At 42.6% G+C, this 18,820-nt stretch overlaps 2 protein-coding genes across 2 annotated transcripts; one reads left to right on the top strand and one right to left on the bottom strand.

Annotated features, from left to right (window-relative positions):
• Positions 1-78: 78 nt before the first annotated feature.
• LOC109213279 (tRNA-dihydrouridine(47) synthase [NAD(P)(+)]-like) lies at positions 79-5,158 on the top strand. The gene is made up of 10 exons (XM_019377061.1): positions 79-453; positions 1,036-1,152; positions 1,242-1,478; positions 1,672-1,918; positions 2,008-2,261; positions 2,612-2,884; positions 3,100-3,381; positions 3,505-3,625; positions 4,488-4,657; positions 4,750-5,158. Exons 1-10 carry the CDS (start codon positions 136-138, stop codon positions 4,846-4,848), a joined length of 2,118 nt encoding a protein of 705 aa, XP_019232606.1. The 5' UTR covers positions 79-135; the 3' UTR covers positions 4,849-5,158.
• Positions 5,159-16,516: 11,358 nt separating this feature from the next.
• Positions 16,517-18,437, bottom strand: LOC109213280 (amidophosphoribosyltransferase, chloroplastic). Its single transcript, XM_019377062.1, has one exon. The coding sequence runs from the start codon at positions 18,339-18,341 to the stop codon at positions 16,620-16,622; it is 1,722 nt and encodes a 573-aa protein (XP_019232607.1). The 5' UTR covers positions 18,342-18,437; the 3' UTR covers positions 16,517-16,619.
• Positions 18,438-18,820: the final 383 nt, after the last annotated feature.

Below are 18,820 nucleotides of genomic sequence, written 5' to 3'. Positions count from 1 at the left end.
TAAAAAAAACCCAAATAACGGTTAGGGAGGAAAAGTACATCCGAATGTTCCATACGACGTCGTTGTTCTGCAGCTAAACCCTCGTCTATAATCTCCACTGGTTCACCTAAACCCTAACCACAACCTCCACACTCCATGGAAAACGAAACCCTTACGGACTCGTCGCCGGCGGCGACTGCGACGGAGCAGCCGGAGGCTCCAGTACAACAGTCTTCATCGAACATCGATTACGGTGAAGTAAATCAACCATTTAGAACTCCAGAGGAGTTAGTAGCTAAAGCCATAGCTCCTGTGAAGAGAGAGTATATTCGCCCTCCACCTTCTAGACCTTCAAACAACAACAACAACAACGGCGCCGTTGGAGTCGAAAACGACGATGCAGCTGAGGTCAAAAGCGCTCCTATTCTTAAGGAGAAGAAATCCAAACGCCAAATTAAACGTGAACGCCGTCAGGTGATTCTCATTATTTAAAAAAAGCTTATTTTTGGCGAATTTAAAGGACACATTATTTGTCTTTATTGGAATGAAGTATCCTAAATAGAATGGAATGCATATAGAGGATAAGTATAGAGTGTTGAGTTGAAATTTTCTCTTCAAAAGTTCCATTTTAGCTGAACATAATTTTATAACTGATATTTGTGTGATGGTCAAAATATTACCGGCATCTGGTGAATATAGGACATGTACCCTTCATACACACATTTATCAAACCACGGTTCAATGATATGTATTTTTACTTCATTTTTAACAGCTAAGGGTTAATTGCTTGGTTTGGTGAAACACTGGGTGCGGTAAGTATTCTTTCATACCGACAGTTATCACTTAACCATGATTAAATGATATATATCTTTAATTTAATTTTTAACTGCTAGGTTAAGTTGTTTGGCTTGCTGTAAACACTGGTCGAGTAAATATTTACTGATGTGATTGTGTTTTAAGATTTTGGTTGGTATAATCACTCATAAGAAATAGAAAAAAGGGATTGTGGTTGGTGTGGTTATTGTATAGTAAATGTAATGATTGAAATGATTGCAGGAACAAAAATCACCATTGCATATCTGTCCCGAGGTGGCCAAAACTGGAAAAGTTAGTGCGTGCCCTTATAGTGACAAATGTCGGTTTAGTCATGACTTGGAAGCTTTTAAAGCTGAGGTAAATTAAGAAATAATATCATAGTTATAATTATGATGCTGTTATGTGATCCCGTAAAATTACAATCTTTGCTGTTGTTTTGAATGCAGAAACCAGCTGATATAGAGGGTAGTTGCCCTTTTCTGGTTTATGAAGGGCCATGCCCTTATGGATTGGCTTGTAGGTTTGCAGGGACCCACGAAGATGATGTTTCAGCTCAAACTGAGAAGATATCTAGGAAGAGTTCTGAACTAAATTTTTTTAATAAGGACACTCAGAAACTTCTGTGGAAAAACAAAATGAAGTTTCCGAAGGCTGAAGCTACTCTCAAACTTCTTGGACTTGAGGTTTGTGCCTCCCACTTTTTTTTCTTCCATTCTTCAATACCAGTGTTAGGGGGAAAAGGTGATTCTTTATTAGACATGCTTCAAATTTTAGCTTAATGTACAAGATGTTTGACCATTAGGAAGCAGTATCATACCTGTTATGTTTTTCTGTCTCTGGATTATTTCTCATGTTCATTTGAATTTCTTATTGCAGGGCCATCCAAAAGATAAAATATTGGTTGATAAAGAGGAAAATGGCGAAGTTGTGCCAAAAGAGCCAGCCACTGATACCAAAACAGACAGCAATGAAGCTGCTAGTGACTGCTCTAATAAAGTGGAGATCACTCCTTCCATTTCACCAGAAGATGATGTAGTTGAAAATAATATGGCTGATGATATTAGACCTTTAAAGAAGGCAAAATCATCAATCGATGAAATTTGTTCCTCCCAAGCTAGCAATGGTTAATAGATGCTTTATTCCTTTATGAGCATTCAGGTTGTTTTATGGAGAGGTGAAACCTCGTGTAGCTGATATTCTGTACTTTGACAGGTTCAAGTGTCCAGGGGGAAGTTCTTGACAGCAATTGTGACGTGAATAAATCAGACCCAACTGCTGGCATGGTTACCGATTCTGATAAAAGCCTAAAATTGCACCCCCGTGAAAAAAAGCTTATTGATTTTCGAGATAAGCTCTATCTTGCGCCTTTGACCACAGTTGGGAATCTGCCTTTTCGGAGAGTTTGCAAGGTGCTAGGAGCTGATGTAACATCTGGTGAGATGGCAATGTGCACAAATCTTTTGCAGGTGAGTCACTGCTAGTTGTGGATGGGATTAACATAAATTATCATTAAATCTATTCATGAATGCCTCAAAATAGAATCAGAATGAGAGTGAGACTGGTGAAAAGCTTTTGTGGTGGTGATTGTTTAATGGTTAGGGAACCATTAAGTTAAGAGAACCACCTGGAATGATTTTGTACAGGGGTACATAACTTGTTCAGTTTATGGACATGTAACTTTTGGCTTCTTTGAGAATTAATAATCTTTGCCTCTCATCCTTGTCTTACCGTTTTCCATCTAAAAAGACTTTTCATTCACTTGGGTAACATTCTTGAACTTAAGTACCAATTAATTCGCACCTTATGGCTAATGTAGGGCCAAGCATCTGAGTGGGCACTGCTGAGACGGCATTCGTCCGAGAATTTGTTTGGTGTTCAGATTTGTGGAGCTTATCCAGACACTGTTACAAAGACAGTTGAGCTTATAGAACAAGAATGCTCTGTGGATTTCATTGATATTAACATGGGATGCCCGATTGATATTGTAGTTAACAAGGGTGCTGGATCAGCTCTTCTTACAAAACCAATGCGGATGAAGAGTGTAGTAAAAGCTGCTTCGGCAACAGTTGATATACCAGTAACTATCAAGGTAGGATGATCTGCTTTGCCTTTTGTTTTGTATTATTGGAGACCAACCTTTCGCGGCGTAGGTATTTGGCATTATGATACAATTCCCAGTTCCCACCCTAGTGTAGACTATTGCTTTTCTGTGTTTGTCTTGTTCAAAGATCTGGTTCCCACGTGCCCATGGTTCTTAAAGAGATGTGCAGAGATGCTTGACAATGCAACTTTTTCCTGCTTTAGGTAAGAACTGCTTATTTTGAGGGGAAGAATCGCATTGATTCTCTCATAGCAGATATTGGTAATTGGGGTGCAACTGCAGTTACCATACATGGTAGATCACGTCAACAGCGATATAGTAAACTTGCTGACTGGGATTACATCTACCAATGTGTACAAAGGGCCCCCAAGTCTTTACAAGTCCTTGGAAACGGTGATGTATTTTCTTATTTAGACTGGAACAAGCACAAAACTGACTCCCCTGAGCTTTCCACATGTATGATCGCCCGAGGTGCATTGATAAAGGTTTGTAGTAAGATCTTTTCTCCTCTCTATTTCCGTTGTGTAAAACTTGTTACGGTTGCCTGTTCATTCTATTTGTGCCTCCGAGGGTCTATCTGCACTAAGCAGCACTTCCTAATTTTGCAGCCGTGGATATTTACCGAAATCAAGGAACAGAGGCACTGGGACATTACATCTGGGGAGCGGCTAGATATCTTGAAGGATTATGCACGATTTGGCCTTGAACACTGGGGTTCTGATTCAAAAGGTATATAGTTATCTTCGTAAATATTATGGATCAGTATGAAGTTTGTCTGGTAAATCTACCAAGGTATTAATTGCTGCAACCTATTGGAAGCATGCCTTAAAGATGATCTATCATGTTATATTATATTTGCATCCATGTTTACTCTTCATGAAACTGAGTGCCTTAACCTTTACATCTCATGATCATGTTTGGTTCTTTCATCAGATATATAAGAAATTGAGATAGCTTGGGAATCTATGTTGCTCAGACTCTCCGAAAATGTCGCCGGGTGCGTGTCGGATACAAGTAGTGTATTTTTGGAGAATCCGACACGGGTGCGGCAACATTTTGGAGAGTCCGCGCAACATAGTTGGGAATAACTACGTCCGTGCAAAGAGTTGCACGCATGTGCAGGCTTCTAAACTGTGCTCTATATCTGGCCTTTCATAGCAGAATAGATGCAATCGATACTGTTCACTGCCTATATCCTTGTGAATATAGTATGCTTCTGTCAGGTTGACTTGTCAATATATTAGGGAAGTTCCTCATCAGATTAGACCATTGTATATGTGAACAATGATGTCTTCTTATTTTCTTTGTTATCCATTTTACACTAGCAATGACTTATGTATCCTGTACATTCTATGGTTGTTCATTCACCGAGGTTTTCTTGAATCTCTGTAAAGGCGTAATTGGCAGGATCTACGAGTATGTTAATAGAAGCTTTCCATATGTGTCTTGAAAAAATGGGGTTTCTCTCTCTAGATTTTATTTGCATTTGCCGGCGATTTGCTTTCTTTGCGACATTCTTCTACTGGAAAGATCTTGAAGAGAATTAATGTTATGATTGGCCATACCTGATGTTTGCCCTAAATGAGCACAGGAGTGGAGACGACCAGGCACTTTTTGTTGGAGTGGCTTAGTTACACATGTCGGTATGTTCCAGTTGGCCTGTTAGAAATTATCCCACAAAGAATAAATTGGCGACCACCCTCATACTACGGTAGGGATGACCTTGAGACACTAATGGCCTCTGATTCTGCTGCAGACTGGGTACGTAATTTACCATTCGTAGATAGCAAATTGTTAGGTGTGTAAAACACATATTATTCTTTCAATTTAACGTGCTAATATTCCCTCGGCAGATAAGGATATCCGAAATGTTACTAGGCAAGGTTCCTGCTGGCTTTTCGTTTGCACCAAAGCACAAGTCCAATGCTTATGACAGAGCAGAGAATGGCTAATATCATTTTTTCGCTGTTGCTGTTGGTCTGATACTAATTTTTGCTGCACCTCAGCAAGGACGGCTCCACCCGTAGGCCAATAAAGCTCTTGCTTTAGGCCCCAAAAAATCAAGGCCCCAAAAATTATTTCTATTGGATAGTATAAAATATGTAATTCAAATAATTATTACAGTGTTTATTCATGATAAGTAAGTTTCTTTAACCATTTGTTATCCGCTGGTTACCAATAATTAATCACATAATTCTTACTTTATACCATTTTCAGGGATTTGGTTGAGATAATTATAGATGAATGTGGTATTAAACTGTCTTTTTGGTTATTTGTGGAAGACTTGAGGTACTTGCTTTATATTGCTTTTAGTAGAAGTATTTTTTTATATTTTTGTTTAGCAGTATTACAACCATGAAATATTAGGTAAATATTATAGAGTAAGCACAGAACGTAAGACCGATATTGAATTTCGAATACAGTATTATTGTTTGAGAGTATGTTACTACGATCAATTTTTTGTGCATCATCGGCAACTGCATCAGCCGCTGTCTTTGTTTAACTCGAATACAAGGATTTTGTAACGTGCAAATGAATCACAGTTTTTAACACATTTGACCGCTCAACCAAAAATAGTCACAGGTACTAGCCAATAAAAATATATTTGTTTACCTTGAAAATGGTAACTACAATAATATTTGATTTGTGGTTCTAAAAATACGTGATTTATCTTAATACTAGTTGTTAGGCAATGGATGCTAAGTATGAGTAAAGAAAACAAGGAATGTAAACCAAAAATGGTCGCTAGGCTGGGCCTGAGCTAGCTGGAGCAGGGCCTCGAGGTCTAGTTGGGCTATTAGCTACGAACGATCGATGAAGATCAATGATAATGAGGGCCTCACAGATGGCCTTTTGCGGCTAATGATGAGCAATAAATGAAGAACAATAATGAATAATGAAAGAATAAGCAATAAATGTGAAGAACAATAGTGTTAGCAAAGAGAGTAGAGAATGCTGTATTGTATTTAATGTGTTGTGCAATAATGCGTATCCCCCTACAAAATGACCAGAGTCCCCTTTATATAGGAGGGGTGAACCCCAACATAGTATATGTCTAATAAATGACGAAGAAAAGCTACTAGTACAGCTGTATAGCGGCTTAATAGGGATTTGTGCTGTCCCTTGCAAGCTTTGTCAGTCCTCATCACGTGTCTTCAGGAGCCTTCCGCCCTTTCATGATGATCATCGATCGTACTGCTCCGAGATCGACCATAATGAGCCTTCGATGTGCTCCCTCGAGGGATGCACCTCGGTGTTGCACCTCATGCCCTTCTTCGGGCTTCTTCGAGGTTAGGCGTGGAGCTGCATAGTAGCCCCAAAGTCGAACTCCCCAATTTTGGCCGTATACAGATAGTTCCCGCGTTTCTTAGAATGAAAAGATAAGAAACGATCTTGACCTCGACTTTCTCGAACCTCTTGTGATGACGTCATGCTCGTGACGTAAGCGTTCCAAGTGATTGAAAACATCCCATCGGTTCGTCTCCCTAGAAGCATTGATTATACCGTCAGTTCATTTTTCCACAAGGTGTTCATTGCGTCGTCGATCCGTTTTCCCAAAAGCATTGATTGCGTCGTTGATTCGTTTCCCCAATAGGCATTGATTGCGTCGTTGGTCACGCTACTGTCCCTCTATAAATGGGGGGTTGCTTGAGCCAAGAATTCACTCAATCTTTCTTCAACAGCCTTTGGCTCTTTTCCTTCTCTACATCTTCCTCCAAACTCCCATTTTTATGGTTCAAAATCGTGACCATAAGGTCATACGGCAACACCTTTGTCAGTTATGCCATGGCTCTTTTTCAAAGCTATACCTCTGAGTGGGATTATACTGAGTTGTTGTTGTTGTTGGCTCGAAATAATAAGGGAAGGGCCTCAAATTCTTCCCGTATCGGAAGATATGTGGACCGTAAACCGCTGCTCATCTCTCTTAACTTCAACCTGGTGTGGCGCTTCATTCCTTTTGCTTTCCATGGAGTGGGGTGGCATCTACTAACTTTTGCATCCCACACCGGTGCAACGTCTCAAGAAGTGGCTTCACAATAGTAGTGCTGACGAGACCCATACTCGCCAAATTTTTCACCAAGCCACAATTTCCCGCGCGTGTTAAAAGCTTTTGCTCTTTGATAGGCTATAGCTGCTTCGGGGGAGATTCTTGAAGATATCGTTCTAAAGATCGAAATGGGGTCCCCGAGGAAACAATTCTTGCAGATGTCGCTCCCGAAAATATACCCTCGAAAGTAGATTAGGCTTTTTAGCCGTTGTTCTTTGCTTCTTTGTTTCTGTGTAAGGACCCCTCGTGTGCTTTTTGTAATCGTCGTTTACTAATAAAAAAGTTTCTTTAATTTGCCTTCGACTTGTGCTGAATTCCATTCTACCTGCGTTTGTGAAAAACCCAAGCGTATGACTTTCTCGATCGGTCCGAATATTGGATCCGGACATAGTAATCCCTTCGGTTCTCGATCGGTTAATATGATATTCCTCGAAAACTCTTTGTCATCCTTTGGACTAAGTCTGGATTGATCTGATACAAACTTAGGTCGCCGGGACTCTTGAGTCCGAATTGAGTGAGAGTTGGGTCTCGATTTTCCCTAAAATAAAGCTTAACCCTTTTAGGCCTCGTTGGTAGTCCTCGAGGGAGAGTTTGCTTGATCATCTGAAAATAAAGATAGCCCTTAGGCCTTTACAAATAGTCCGCGAGCGAGAGTTTGCTTGAACTCTAAAGTGAAGATAGCCCTAAGGCGTTATAGATAGTCCCCGAGCGAGGGCGCACCCGAACTCGGGTGGCCCTTGGGCTAAAATAATCGAGAGAGCGTTTAAATTGAACTTGAGATAAAGATAGCCCCGAGGCTTTGTTAGTAGTCCCCGAGTGAGAACTGGCTCGAACTCAGGTAGCCCTTGTGCTTAATAATCGATCAAGCGTTTGTTCGAACTCGAAGTAGAGATAGCCCCGAGGTTTTATGAATAATCCCCGAGTGAGAACTGGCTCGAGCTCGGGTAGCCCTTGGGCTTAATAGTCGAGCGAGCGTCTGCTCGAACTTGAGATAAAGATAGCCCTGAGGTTTTATGAATAGTCCCCGGGTGAGAACCGGCTCGAACTCAGGTAGCCCTTGGGCTTAAATAATCGAACGATCGTCTGTTCGACCTTGAGATAAATATAGCCCTGGGGCTTTATTAATAGTCCCCGAGTGAGAACTGGCTCGAACTCGGGTAGCCCTTGGGCTCAATAGTTGAGCGAGCGTCTGCTCGAACTTGAGATAAAGATAGCCCTGAGGCTTTATGAATAGTCCCCGAGGGAGAACTGGCTCGAACTCGGGTAGCCCTCGGGCTCAAATAATCGAACGATCGCTTGTTCGATCTTGACTCGTAGACTGTTCTTTAACAATCTCCGACAATCCGGTTCCCGATGTCTGGGTCCTGACGTCAATCATCATGACATAAGCGGCCGATGGTCGGCCTTTTGGCTTCCTTAGCACATTCAAACGATCTTTATAAATAGACAAATCCCATAACCTTGTGGATATCATTCTCTTAGTGCTTCCAAAATTTCATTCGGCCCTTTTCAATTTCCTTGAATTCTCCCTTCTCTTTTCCAACAATATATTCCATCTTTTTGGATTTTCCGCTTTACTGATGTCTAAAACTTCTAAAACTGTTCCTCAAAAGGAAAAAGCTTCATCATCTTCTCGAACGACCAAAGGTAAAACGGTAGTCCCTCCTAGTATCGAGGAGTGTACCCCCGGGCCTTGTGATACATCTTCTGACTTCCAGGTCGAAAACCCCTCCTCTGTCCCGGACGGTGCAAACCTATGTCCCGGTATATCGGTTTAATTACTGAAGTCAAGAAAGTGAAGGCTGACTGCCGCTGGGGGAAAGCGGTGGTGGTAGAGATTCCTTCATGAGGAGAAGACATAACCACGTACAAAGCCGGTTTCCTTAGTGTATACACATATCCTTTCACCTTAGGCCCGGTAGAAGCCTCTTCATCATCGATTGATCCAGTGATCCTCGATTTCTACTGTCAATATCAGGTGACACTTGGACAAATTTATCCATCGTTCTGGCGCATTATTTATATGATTAGGTATTTCTCAAGTATGGTTGAAGGGATGCCTTTTACCCTCAACCATCTAATTAGACTATATAGCCCCCGACTTTATCTAGGTGGCCTGATTAAGCTGAAACGTCGATCCCCGAAGACCTTTTTTGCTAGCATCGATGAAGACAAGGATCGAGGGTGGATGAGCCTGTTTGTCCGAGTCAGGACCTCGGACCTGACCCCTGTTGAGAGAATGCCATTTCCTGAGAAATGGAATATGAATCGTAAGTAAACGCGTTCCTTTGATCGGATACATTTTCCTGACTTTGAATTAACTTTCTTCGATGATACAACTGTCGAGTGGTACCCCGGTGCGGTTAACGATCTCCCGGGCTGGGTCCGACGACTGGATTCGATCTGCCCATACGCCGAGCACGTGTGGCGCGATCTGGCTAAGACCCGTTGGGAAGCTAAAAATCATGGTGAGTTTTTATCTCTGTTTATTTGCGAGCTCTTTAGAGAAGATATTTTTTGCTGATATTTTCATCCTTTGTGTCTATGGAGGCCTTGGAGAGGCCGTCTTGATGAGGGAACCCCCGTCTGGGGAAGCAGATGCCCCAAATCCTGCTAAGGAGAAAAAGAGAAAGAAGAAATCACCAGCTGAGTCTTCGAAGCCGAAAAGGCTAAAATTCAAAATCCCGAGGCCGATTCAGTGGCCTCAACTTGGGAGGCGGCCGAAAGTCTTTATGCCGAGGGCGAAGAGGGTGACGATTGTTCGCTGGTATTTAGGGGGAAAAGAAATGCAGCTGCCTCGAAATCTACTGAGCCGAAGGTGATTGAGTCGGAGGCTGCCAAGGTGGTCCCTACCCGAGATGAGGGGATTGTTGAGGGGAATTCGGGCGAAGTCCCCGAGCCGACCAATGACCCAAACGCATTTTGTACCGAGGGGCACTTGGCTGATGAACCCGAAGGAACCAATGATGAAGCCTCTAGGAGAGGGAGAGGGCCTTCGTTGAATCATTCGAGGGGATTAATGTAGATGAGCCTCTACCGGGCCCATCATTTTTTCCTGGGCAGATACGGGATGCCCAAGATATGAACATTCCCGTCGAGGGGGCATCCCCTGGAGAGAACAGTATGTTTGAAGCACATTTTGCTGGTGTCGAGGAAGGCCCCGATATCGACGCCTCATTGATCTTTGAGGAATCCGAGAAGCTTCGGCAACAGGTAATCTTGATTTTGGCCGTTGTATGTTGAGTTTCGATTCTTGCTTTGCCGACCCTCTTCTTCTGTGCTTTCAGGCCTTAAAGTTCTCTCACCAAGCCTTTTCCAAGTCACAAGCAGAGTTGGCTAGATGCGAGGACGAATTTAGGAAGCTCGTTTCTGAATTGGACGAACTTAAAGCCCTTTGTGCTCAAAAGGAGGAGGAGCTAGGTGACCTTCGAGCGCATTTGGAGAGGATGTCTCTAGATTGGGCCGATCTCGAGGTAATATGACCTTCGTGGGTTTATTTTTCGCCCTAGCCAGTTAAGTGCTAAATACCTTGCTTTGATTCTTTTAGCTTAAGCGAAAAGATGATCTAATGCGAGAGGAGCTTAAAATCAGAAATACTGAAATCCTCGGGCTGAAGCAGCGTACAGATGAAGTGTTCTCCGATAAAGAAGCCTCCCGAGAGAGGCTGATCTTGGTTGAGCATCAACTCCAAGAGGTAGAGGGAGAAAGTCGCAAATACATAGACCTCCATTCTGAACTAGTTGTTGAGCTATCTATAGCTAAGTCGGAGGCCGCTGAGCTCATGTCCTCATACAGAAAAGATGCCGCTGATGCAAATGCTCAGTCCAGGAAGGTATCCGAAGAGGCCGAGCTTAAACTGTCCCGAGATTTGGAACATGCCCGATTAAAATTTAGGAGACAGGCTCTCGAGGATGTATACACAGGGGGCATCGATTTGTTTGCTGAGATCGAGAGGGTGAAGGCCCTAGAGGAAAAGCCGGCAACTATGCTTTCCTCCGATGGTGGTTCAGCCAGTGATTCGACCAACGGCTATGAGGATGATGAAGACGAAGATGAAATCCCCGAGGGGGAGGAGGCCCTCGATGTTCCAAGAGTCGAAGGCCAGGCCATTTGAGGCACAATTTTCGGGAGAGCTCCATCTGGTTGAGCAACCCCGATGGTAGATTAGGTTTTCATTTGTTCCTTTTTTGTGTAAGGGCTCCAGGCGCGAGCCTCGTAAATATGACTTTGTGAAACCTTACCANATATATGTGTGTATATATATATATATATATATATATATATATATATATATATATAAGGATTTTTGATTCTCGTCACTTCTTGTTTTCCCTTTGCCTTTTTAGAATAAATTTCGACGCTTGTCGATAACCAGTTCGATGTGTCGAACTTATGAGATAAACCCCTTAGGTTTTCATGCTCAATGAGCGGTTGATAATAGTTGACCGTTTAGGGCTTGGTCCTCGAATCAATTTTGACTCAGGCTCGTTGACCCTTAGGTTTTCGCTATATCGGCCCTTAGGCTCTTTGGGCTGGCTCTTAGGCTCTTACGCATTGGCCCTTAGGCTCTTTAGGCTGGCTCTTAGGCTCTTACGCGTTGGCCCTTAGGCGCTTTTTAGATTGGGTTGATGCGACCTCTGATATGGCTATAGTTTTTTCCTCATTTTGGCTAAAGATTTTTATTATGCCTTGGCATGTTTTATGTTCGTCCGACTCTTCGACAGTCCAAATAAGAACCTCAATTATGAGTCGATTATGATGATAATTGAGTACCTCGGGAGGTTCTCTTGAAGGCTGATTTTTCGAAGCCTTTTTGCTGAAGGCTGATTTTTCGAAGCCTTTTTGTTGAAGGCTGATTGTCTCGAAGACTTTTTTTGGAGCTGATATGATCGAAGCTCTTTTGTTTATGCCGAGGGGTAGCCTGATTAACCGGTTCTTTTTGAAGTATTTGGAGGCCTTTTATTTTATAGCGGCGGTCGGATGTCTCCGAGCCGCGTTAATTCGGTCGTAACCTTGTGACCTTAGCGTCTATATCGAGGGTTAGGAGTCTTACAAGTTCGATATATAGCCTTGGCCTTCATGTTGGGGTTATGCCTTTTTGAGGTCTTATAAATTTGAGTATGCCTCGTTGAGGTCTTACAAGCTCGGTATTGCCTCATTGAGGTCTTACAGATTCGATGCGGCCTCACTAAGGTCTTACGAGATCGAAATTGCCTTATTGAGGTCTTACGAATTCAAGTTTTTGATGGCTTCGACGATCTGTCTGTTGACGACATTCCCCGAGTGTTCGAGGTTTTTTTGGCCCTTAAGCCGTTTTGCGTGAAAGTATTGAATTGCTTCGAGTGTTTTGACAAGCAAAGAGGCTTCCTCGATTGTTTGATGTATGCGTACATGTTTATTGCCTTTGGAGGCTCGATTGTTCTATATGGACACGGTTCATTTGACTGTTTGGATGTTGCCGAGAATGCAGGTTGTAGTTTTTAGCTTATTTTTCACTTGTCTTTTGGCCTCTTTGATGTAGAGGGTGTCGATGCCGGTGACATGTCGTGCACCGTGAACATCCATCTTGTTGCATGATGCTCCCCGTATACTACCTTTACTCCATCCTTGGTTGGAAATTTCATCATTTGACGGAGGGTCGAGGGTACTGCCCTCATACTATGTATCCACGGCCTTCCAAGTAAGGCATTGTACCTCATGTCACCTTCGATGGCATGAAACTTGGTATCTTGGATCGTACCGGCTACGTTAACTGGGAGGATGATTTCCCCTTTTGTTGTTTCGCTCGCCATGTTGAATCTATTGAGGACTCGAGAGGCGAGTACGATCTGGTCGAGCAGTTCGAGCTACTCCACCACCCTCGACTTGATTATGTTGGTCGAGCTACCTGGATCCACGAGCAGACGTTTAATCTAAATTTTATTCAAAATAAAAGAGATTAACAGTGCGTCATTATGAAGCCGAGACAAGGTCTCAATGTCCTCTTCGCTGAACGTGATAGCATCCTCTGGTACGTAACTCTGAGTTCGCCTTTCCCTAGTGATGGATATCTTTGTCCGTTTGAAAACGGGTTCCTATGGGGCGTCGACCCCTCCAACAATCATGTGGATGATGTGCTGCGGTTCTTCGGCTCGTTCTTCCTGTCTGCATCTCTTTCTCGGAAGTGGTTCTTAGCCCGATCATTGAGAAATTCACAAAGATGCCCTTCGTTGAACAAATGGGCTACCTCCTCCCTAAGCTGCCTGCAATCCTCGGTCCTATGACCGTGAGTGCCGTGATACTTACACATCAAGTTGGGGTTTCTTTGTGAAGGATCTGATAGTACGGGTTTTGGCCACCTGGCATTTTTTATTTTCCCTATGGCTGATACGATGCCCGAGACATCAACGTTGAAGTTGTACTCAGATAGCCGGGGTGCCTCTATCGGCCCAGTGTGCCTATCGAACCCGGCTTTACCCACGAGTCCCCGGGAATTTTGACCTCGATCCATTCTTCGATCACCTCGAGGCATGTTACGCCTGGGAGCGTTTCTTCGATCTTCTACGTACGGCTGGTATCTTTCTTTGTTTGATCTTGCTCCCTTTATGTAAATCTTTGCTCCTTTGTTAAGAGCCTGCTAGGATATACTAGGCCCGAAGGGGCTCCTAATTGGTCGTCTTCGACCCTGATTTTCAACTGATACCTGTTGTGCACGTCCGCCCAGGTCACGGCGGGATACTCGATCAAATTTTACTTTAACTGCCTTGAAGCTACCGAGCTTCGTTCGTTCAGGCCTTGAGTGAAGGCCTGTACTGCCCAGTCATCGGAGACTGGTGGTAATTCCATTCGTTCCATCTGAAAACGAGATATGAACTCCCTTAGCATCTCGTTCTCTCTCTGTTTAATTTTGAAGACATTGGGGGTAGGTTATGATACCACATCATGGCCCCTTTCGACCGTGTTTCTCCAAATTTTTTCAGCAAGATGGATTCAATCTCGTCATCTTTCAAGTCATTCCCCTTTACGGCACAAGTGTAGGCGGTAATGTGCTCGTTAGGGTTCGTGGTCCCGTTATATTTCGGGACGTCGGGCATTCTGAACTTTTTCGTGATGGGCTTGGGAGCCACACTTGGCGGGAATGGTTTCTGTATGAACTTCTTTGAATCTACACCCTTCAGAATCGGGGGCGCGCCTGGGATCTGATCGACCCTCGAGTTATAACTCTCCGCCCTTTTATCGTTATCTTCTATCTTCTTTTCTCCCGATTCAATTCTTTTGGTGAGGTCCTCTAGCATCTTCATAATAGCTGGGTTAGCTGCTGACCCGTTGTTGCTCGATCTCTCCGGTACCTGCTCAACTCGAGGAGCCGTTTCCGGTGCTACTGTGCTTGGGGTTTTTTGGTGGCTTTGTAGCAAAGCAATAGCTACCTACTGTGCTTCCAACATTTCAAAAATGACTTAAAGACTAACGTCTCTTTCCTCACCGTGCACGCTTCCGTTGGTAGGAGAGCTTACATCGACATGCACAACGTTACGTGAGCTTACGTTGACGGTGATTTGTGCTGGTGCCTTCCCTAGGTTTTGCGGTGGTACACCGGCATCTGCTGGTGCTATCCCTAGGTTTTGTGGTGGTACACCAGCGTCTGCGCCGTTTTATCCTTGGAGCCCAATGCCGTTGTTTTCACGTGCATTTGCTGAGTTAGACATTTTGACCTGAAATCAAAGATTCTTGGACAAGAAAAAGTGTGAAGGATAACTTGTGTTTTCAGAAAACTAGTACCAAAATAATAACTATTATGTTTAGCCCCATAGTAGGCGCCAAACTGTTTACCTTGAAAATGGTAACTACAATTATATTTGATTTTGTGGTTCTAAAAATACGTGATTTATCTTAATACTAGTAGTTGTTAGCAATGGATGCTAAGTATGAGTAAAGAAAACAAGGAATGCAAACCAAAAAGGGTCGCTAGGCTGGGCCTCGAGTTAGCTGGAGCAGAGCCTCGAGGTCTAGTCGGGCTAATAGCTACAAACGATCGATGAAGATCAATGATAATGAGGGCCTCACAGATGGCCTTTTGCGGCTAATGATGAGCAATAAATGAAGAACAATAATGAATAATGAAAGAATAAGCAATAAATGTGAAGAACAATAGTGTTAGCAAAGAGAGCAGGGAATGTGGTATTGTATTCAATGTGTTGTATAATAATGCGGATCCCCTACAAAATGACCAGGGTCCCCTTTATATAGGAGGAGTGAAACCTAACATAGTACATGTCTAATAAATGACGAAGAAAAGCTACTAGTACAGCTGTGTAGCGGCTTAATAGGGATTTGTGATGTCCCTTGCAGGCTTTGTCAGTCCTCATCACGTGTCTTCAGGAGCCTTCCGCCCTTTCATGACGATCATCGATCGTACTGCTCCGAGATCGACCATAATGAGCTTTCGATGTGCTCCCTCGAGGGATGCACCTCGGTGTTGCACCTCATGCCCTGCTTCGGGCTTCTTCGAGGTTAAGCGTGGAGCTGCATAATAGCCTCAAAGTCGAACTCCCCAATTTTGGCTGTATATAATATTATACACTAATTATTTATAATATATACATCTGACGGTTAATTCTTCTTTGGCGGGTGACTATTTAAGTTAATTTCTCATTGAAGAATTATTCTACAAATATCAATGATAGGATATGTTCTATATAGAATATTTCAAGTTGATGTATTGTACAGGATTGCGTTCGATGCTCCTCGAATTATGGATTATGGCTTCTCCTCGATGAATTGAAGCTTGCTTCGATATTTTGAATTCATTCTTTGCATCTGCTTGTTTTTTCTTTCTCAATCAGTTTGTCTAAGATGGTTGTACCTAATTTTTCCTCCTCGTTTTATCTTCTTTGTTCAACTCAAATACAAGGACACTAGAATCAAAATCCCTATGTGCCGAAACCTAGGCATGAATTGTTCCAGGATATCGCATGTGAAAGCAAGCTCTTGTGCTTGATCATTCCGAGTTGCTTAGGCATGAAATTGTGGAGGACAATTATAATTTTATCTAAATCAGTATAAAAAGTAACTTTGCTTTAAAATTCGGGCAGTTAAGTTGGAAAATGCTGTTGCTGATGCAATGACAACCTTCAAATAGCAGTGGAAAGCACTTACTTTACTGGAAAATGAGATTGGTCAGGTATTGCTATAATCCTGTTATTGTATCTGTCAAATGATTTTATTGATTTTCTTATTCGTTTCACTTTGTTTTATGATTATTATGAACTCTGCTTTCAATTGCTTTATCCTTTTAATTTTTCTATCTAGGGGGCAGCAGCTTATGTATGCATTTGATGCTTTTAACCATATGACATAATAATATCATGCATAATACTAATATTTTCTAGGGCTTTTGAGTGCCCTCCTAAAAATTTGTTGCCTTACTGTTGAAAGAACAAAATGATATTTTGATTGACACCCAAAATTATATTAGAATGTCATTAGATGACAGTTCATTATACCCTTAGTGGTCCTTTGATTTGTGGACAAGCCCTATTGAACATATATAATGTAAGAATCATAGTACGAAAATTAAATCAGTGAGACTCATATGGCATCCCAAATAGAAAAAGAGACTTCATTGAAACTTATAATTTCTATAGTCAAGCATTAGAAATCCAAAGCAAAAACTAAAGCAAACATGGAAAAGAAAGTTTAGCTGGTTCTAACTTCATTCAAGATAGTCTTTTGAACCCTACTACTCCCTGGTAGCCATCCACCATCAATGGAGTCCATATCCCCACTTAATCCATCATCCATGAAATCTCCAATCCTTTTAACCTTACCTGTCGGCTCTACCGGATAATTGCCCGAAAAGCAAGCATAGCAAAAGCTTTTAGAATCATTGCCTAACAACTTATTCAAGCTATCCATTGGGAGAAAAGCAAGCGAATCCGATCCAATGAACTCCTTAATCTCCTCCACACTCATCCTATTTGATATCAACTCATCTGAACTAGGAGTATCCACTCCATAATAACAAGAGGCTATAATTGGTGGGCTTGCAATCCTCATATGAACCTCTTTCGCACCCGCCTCCTTTAACAGCCTCACAATCTTGGACGAGGTCGTTCCTCTAACGATCGAATCATCCACGACCACAACTCTTTTTCCCTCCAACACTGCCCTAACTGGCGACAGCTTAAGCTTCACCCCAAAATCCCTTATCTTCTGCGATGGCTCGATAAATGTCCTACCAACATAATGTGACCTTATCAAACCTTGTTGAAACGGTACCCCTGCTTTAGCAGCATAACCGAGCGCAGCCACAACACCCGAATCAGGAACTGCTATCACAACATCACATTCCACAGGAGCTTCAGTCGCAAGAATCTCCCCAAAAGCACGCCTAGACTCGTACACAGACCTCCCAAACACAACCGAATTAGGCAGAGCAAAGTAAATATGCTCAAAGATACAAGATTTACGCTCGGGATGAGGCATCAAACAAATAGACTGAACCCCATCTTTATCCACAACAACAACCTCACCAGGACTCACCTCCCTCTCATAAGTAGCCTCAATCAAATCCAAAGCACATGTCTCCGACGCGAAAACAACAGCACCATTACTTCTCCTACCCATAACCAATGGCCTAAACCCATGAGGATCCCTTACGGCAACCAACTTATCCTCAGTAATAAACACCATAGAATAAGCACCTTCAATTTTTTCACAAGCCTCAACAATCCTCAATAAAAAAGGTCTAGCTTTCGATATAGCAATAAGGTGAAGTACCACTTCAGTATCAGAACTTGTATTAAAAATTGATCCATTTTCCTCTAGTTCACTACGCAGTTGCTTATAATTCACTAAATTACCATTATGGGCAACACCAACTGACCCAAATTTATAACTAGCAACAAAAGGCTGAACATTTTTTAACATAGAAGAGCCAGCAGTAGAGTACCTTACGTGGCCAATAGCCATGTCACCAGGGAGTTGGTCAAGCTTTGACTCATTGAACACGTCGGATACTAACCCAACACCTGTAATTGACTTAAGAACGTCGTCGTTAACGGCGACAATGCCGGCGCCTTCTTGGCCACGGTGTTGAAGCGCGTGAAGTGCTAAATAGCAAAGGCGTGAAGCTTCAGAGTCGCCATAGATGCCCACAACGCCACACTCTTCACGGGGTTTATCGTCATCGTCAAAATAGGAGTCCAAGGTATTGTCAGCTGATTTCTTAAACGAAACGACGTCGTTTAAGGGGTTTTTGGAAGAGGCGGTGATAAGAGTTCTGTAGGGTTTAGGATGGGTTTTAGGGGATAAAGATAAGAGCTTTTGAGATGGGGAGCAAAAGGGTTTGTCGAGGGGCTGTGAAAGAGGAGATTTGTTGGTGGCGGCGGCAGAGGCGGTGGAGACGGTGGCGGCCATGGGTGGTGGAAAAAATGAGTACAGAGGGAAAAGCAAGTGGGGGGCTATGTGAATAGCCAAAGAGGCTGAGCTAGGTTTTGGTGCTTATATGGGGTTTGTGTGGTGAGAGTGGATCTCTCACCGCAGAATCTAATTGGTTAATCTTTTTACCTTATGGTGATAGTGATAGAAGGATTTGGGTCACCACAGAATAAAATTGTTAAATTTTTAGTATACTACTGTAATATTTTAATTAATAAAAAGAAAATTGACCCGTTATTAGCTTTCGGCGATTTTTTGGGTCAAAATAACATATACTCACACAATTTAGATTCTCGAGATAGCCGTGTGACTTTTGCTTATGCTATACGGTCCCGCAAATTGGGTTGATATAATATTTGGGAAATGATAACCGAAAATAATATATTACCCCTTGATATTCCCTCGTAAGGGAGCGTCAATGGACCAAAATTAATTTCCAACTTTTGTACTTCCAATCG

The sequence above is a fragment of the Nicotiana attenuata genome, unplaced genomic scaffold, assembly GCF_001879085.1.
Source record: "Nicotiana attenuata strain UT unplaced genomic scaffold, NIATTr2, whole genome shotgun sequence".
Lineage (NCBI taxonomy): Eukaryota > Viridiplantae > Streptophyta > Magnoliopsida > Solanales > Solanaceae > Nicotiana > Nicotiana attenuata.
Note: the sequence above shows the minus strand (reverse complement) of the source record. Positions and strands in the feature narration are given on the sequence as shown.